Below are 4,617 nucleotides of genomic sequence, written 5' to 3' on the forward strand. Positions count from 1 at the left end.
GATCTTCATTCTCCTCCTCTTAAAGTTCTCTTCTATTTATGTAGTCCACAGCACAATCAAGGTGGGCAATGAAATCACATTTGGAGCAATAGCAAAACCCATAGTTTGCGTTCACCTTTTGAACACAAATCTGAAAAAATCGAGAGTTGGATTGATGAAGTACAACTTCAAGAGAAGAATGGGTGAGATGGAGGGGATGCTTATGACGTACAACTTTGAGTCTATGTGGCAATGAAGCACAACTGTTATCAATCCAGAAACCAGCACACTGATTAGGTATAAGGACACTGATTAGGCACGCTAATATCAGTCCATACACCACTTTTTCAAACCAAATAGGGCCTAAGCATAGATACCAAAATTATACCAAGGACAAGACATGTCTTGTGTGTATGTATAAGGACCTATTGCCGTATTCTAGGCAAATAGCGAGAATACTAACCATCACAATGGGTAGCTCATTTCATTAGCTAGCTAATTCATATGGAATAAATCTCTGGCTTGCTTCTGTCAGCTCTTTGGTTATCTATTGGAAAGAGTGGCACTCTTTTCTTTCTATCTACAAAGAAGTACTTAAGTTGAGTGCAAACTTCACAAATTATAAGAGTAGACAAAAATTACATATTGAGAGTGAACAGAACCAATTCCCCTAAACTAAACCTTTTAGCTAGAAAGATCAGCAACTCCTAAAATGCATTTTCAACTCATTGCACACATATACATACATGCATACATGCAACTCCTAAAATGCATTTTCAACTCATTGCACACATATACATACATGCATACATAAATACATACACGTACTTGTGGAAGTATGATTGTATAATTCATCAACACATAAAATTCCTTTGTATGACTTCTAGCCAAGATCAGGAACAGTGAAGTGCTCATCATCATCCTCTGGGAATTCAATTCTCGGCTTCTTGTAAGGCATGTTGGATTTGACAGGTCTGTATGAGGTAAAATTGCTTGGCTGTGACATTGGAAGCTGAGGAACTTCCGCTGCTGCTAAGGCCTCCTGAGGAAATTGGTCAGCAAAAAGTCCCATGTCTGCTATCCATTCAAACTCTCCTAGTTCAAGTGGCTCTTTCTGCAGAATAGAACAAATGGGAATCCCACAGAATTACATGGGTGGTTAAAAAGGCAAACCAAATTATCAATTTAAAATTTTCATCAATTTCCAATGTAATAGCAAACCATTGTTGAAAATTGTTGAGTTCAGAAAACTGTGTATGCCTTCCAGGGAATGATAACATGTAAAGACAGGAAACCAAAATGAAGTCCTGAAATCTAGAAAAAACCATTTTAAGTGCACATTACTTGGCTAAACCCATTTTATGTAAACAACACCACACTTCTTTTATCTAGATGTCTCTTTGAATCAGATGGTGTTAATTTAATGCTAAAATTACAAAATTTATAGCATTATTAACATACATAAAAAGTGAAATATATGCTTCTTTCTAGTGACACACATTATTCTTCCTAGGTCGCAAATTCACTTGAAGTTTATGAAACCCAAAGTATTACTGAGCTGCCAAATGAAATATTCAAAATGAATACATATAATCTTATGCTAATATTAAATATGGCTGATGATTTGCAGAACCTATCTTTTGAGTTACATGAACCACAAGATAGAAAAATTTGTATGATACCTGGCAATATGATCCCCAAGTTTCCCATTCCTAACATTCATTATGAAGACAATGGAGTCTAAATTATTGTAATGAGTAAATACAGGTTGACTTAAAATAAAAAAAATTCTTACCTTGTCAGAGGGTTCAGGATCAGAAAAATGTAGGAATTCATCAAGAGCCCACTGAGATGAAAAGCTAGAAGCTTGTTGTGTGGGCGTTTTCAAGGAAACCTGTTGTTTGTTCTCATCGGGAGGCTCCAAGCTACTTTTCTCAGCTTCCTTATTACAACCAGAGCTCAAAGCAACACGGATTCCAGTGGCCAGGAATCGCTGATGGTTTGCTGAAAGGCTACCAGCTGAATGAATTGGTTCATCGCAATCCTGACAAAAGAGGGCTCTGTCTTCGACACAGAAAATGAAAGCAGCCTTATCCTGTTTTATTGAGAGAGAGAGAGAGAGAGAGAGAGAGTAAGGGTAATAGAGATAGTCCTTACGACCAAAATGAAGCCCTCTTTGTTTATCTCAAATCAGAAGATTGTGAAGCAAACACTAATCAGTAAGGGTAAATACATAGATTGAATCATCTAATTCTATAATTAGCAACATAAAGAAGTATTAAACATAATACAACTATGTCCCAAGATATAGAAAAATTCCTAGAGTTATCTACAGAAAGAAATTTATTATATAATATTATTGACTCTCCTTCCTCTCTAATGCATCATTAAAGTTGTTTTGCATCTTCTTCCCTATGCCATGAACCATAAATGGAATTGGTACACTTGTAACAACAACACACATGATACGATCCAATTTAAACACTGAATTTATGGTCAGCAGTTGGTGGTGAGCAAATCAATCAATTTATAATTGATATTTTTTTTAAAGCAGGCATCATTTTCACTACCTGGTCAGCTGCATATCTTCAACCATTTTGTTGATTTTAAAAATCCTCCAATCACATAATTTGTCCAACACTCTAATCAGAATGCTGTCCAACTCATGGGATAATTGTATTGATTTTGAAAAGTGGCAGGGTACAGTGTTCTCAAGAAAGAATAGGAGGCCAATGTTTCATGCCCTATTAGGATGACTTAAAAGATCCTATAAAATTGGAGAAGAAAAGAGGTATCGTAGTCTTTATCTTAAGGGCATTCATACATTCACAGGAGATCCGGGTATTAAGGTTTTGTTTAGTCTGTGAGAGCACTACAATCCAATTCTATTGGATTTTGGATTTGTGAGAGATAAGAGGTAGAAGGGCTTGTCATTCTCGTTGCTGATATTGGATTTCTTTTCCCTTTACCACCACACAAATCCTTCTCTTTATTGCTTGATTTTATCAACAAATTGATAACAGGGCAAGGCGATTGCATTATGCATAGCACAAGGTAAGATATGAATTAACTCCCTAGAATACCATTTGTTTTTAGAGCATATGATATTAAGCAACAAACTCACATAAAAAGTTGGAATAAAATGCATAAATACACTTCAACAAACATATCTCCCAGCAAAAAAGTTCACATGAAAGAAGGTACAATATTTTGAAAACCATCTACTTAAATATAATGCCTCAAATTACAGATTTTGATGCTTCATACATGCTATTAAGAATTGTAAACACCAAGCAAATAAACCTATAAATTCAATCTACCAATAAATTTGCAGTAAATAAGGAATAGAACTATCCACAATAATAAGAATTGAAAAAAAAAATTATAAAATATAGAAAAGTTAGGAATTCAATTACCTGGCAGATGTCACATCTAGGGAGCTTGTTGGAGTGGCACTGAAGGAGAAGCCTCTGGTGCTTGCTTGCAAGCTTGTTAGCCGCATGAACTTCAACGTCACATTTTGCACACAGTGCTGCCTCGTCTGCACAACAAATAACTGTTGCTGGGGCTTTCTCACACACATCACACTGAATTTTCATCTTCCTTTTATAGATCTCACCCTCCTCTTTCTCAAAAATCTTTTCTTTTTCTTTCTAAACTCTCTTATAAAACTAAAAGATAACCACCTCCTTATTTCTCTTCTACTTCCTTTTCCAGCTTTCTGATTGTTCAGAATATACAAAATAGACACAGAGATAGCTTTGTTTCAAGATTCAAGAACTACCCAGATAGAGAAACGTTGTTAGAGAGACACTAACAGTACAAAAGGCTTTGTTTTTTCTGTCCTATGAGACTGTTCTAACTTCTAAATCAAAAGTAAGGCCAAAAATGTTGAAAGTTTGTCTGGAAAAAAAAGTCTCAAAATGATGGGAAAGAAAGAGAAAAAAAAATTATAAAGGTAAGAGGAAGCAAATATAGTTGTGTGTGTGTGCTTGAACAATGAAGAAGAATCTAAGAAGATACAGAAAGTGAAGTGATTGGAGGAGAACAGAAATGGGTGAGGTTGTGATGATAAGAATTTGGATCTAGCGAATCAAAAACCAGAAAACTAAAGTAGAAGCAACTAGGCTCTGTGGGGTCACTTTTCTATGATTGTGTGGTTTGGAGTCATTGTGGTTTGGAGTCACAGTAGCCACCAAATTTTTTTGGGATATTTATTATGAGATTTAGATAGTTCACATGTGCATAGTGTAAGATCATATAATATATAGATTGTTCAATCTCCAGCGTCCAATTGGAGGTGTTTCTCTTGGGTCTTGCCGTCTTTGCAGATCCCAATTAAGACAATTAATTTTATCTTAATCATGTTTAAAATCAACAAAGTGACAACTGGTTATAGACACTTGCATTAATTAAGGTTGGGTAATCCAAGTTCCAGAAAGATTTTCTATTGTGAAAGATCAAGTTGTTTTGGGGGATAAATAACCAATATGTTCAGAACTTAAATTTTGGGTTTGCTTAACAAATATTAAGACAAATTTATACAAGCCAAAATTCAATTCAACCAGTTACTATTTTGTGTGCATTGCTTGCAATAGGGTTTAGGTATTCACAATTTTTTAATGTGTTTTTTTGTTT

At 35.1% G+C, this 4,617-nt stretch overlaps 1 protein-coding gene across 1 annotated transcript; it reads right to left on the bottom strand.

The window, feature by feature from the left end:
* Nucleotides 1-563: 563 nt before the first annotated feature.
* LOC115963809 (B-box zinc finger protein 24-like) lies at nt 564-4,095 on the bottom strand. Its single transcript, XM_031082977.1, has 3 exons — nt 3,396-4,095; nt 1,775-2,074; nt 564-1,093 (listed from the first exon to the last, which is right to left on the bottom strand). The coding sequence occupies exons 1-3, from the start codon at nt 3,576-3,578 to the stop codon at nt 863-865; spliced, it is 714 nt and encodes a 237-aa protein (XP_030938837.1). The 5' UTR covers nt 3,579-4,095; the 3' UTR covers nt 564-862.
* Nucleotides 4,096-4,617: the final 522 nt, after the last annotated feature.

This window comes from Quercus lobata, chromosome 10 (genome assembly GCF_001633185.2).
Source record: "Quercus lobata isolate SW786 chromosome 10, ValleyOak3.0 Primary Assembly, whole genome shotgun sequence".
NCBI lineage: Eukaryota > Viridiplantae > Streptophyta > Magnoliopsida > Fagales > Fagaceae > Quercus > Quercus lobata.

Excerpts from the sequence above, each read along its gene's own strand:
- LOC115963809 (XM_031082977.1), bottom strand. The coding sequence starts at position 3,578 with ATGAAAATTCAGTGTGATGTGTGTGAGAAAGCCCCAGCAACAGTTATT. Across the intron at positions 2,075-3,395 it reads CTAGATGTGACATCTGCCAG|GATAAGGCTGCTTTCATTTT; the intron begins GTAATTGAATTC and ends TCAATAAAACAG. Across the intron at positions 1,094-1,774 it reads ATCCTGAACCCTCTGACAAG|AAAGAGCCACTTGAACTAGG; the intron begins GTAAGAATTTTT and ends TCTATTCTGCAG.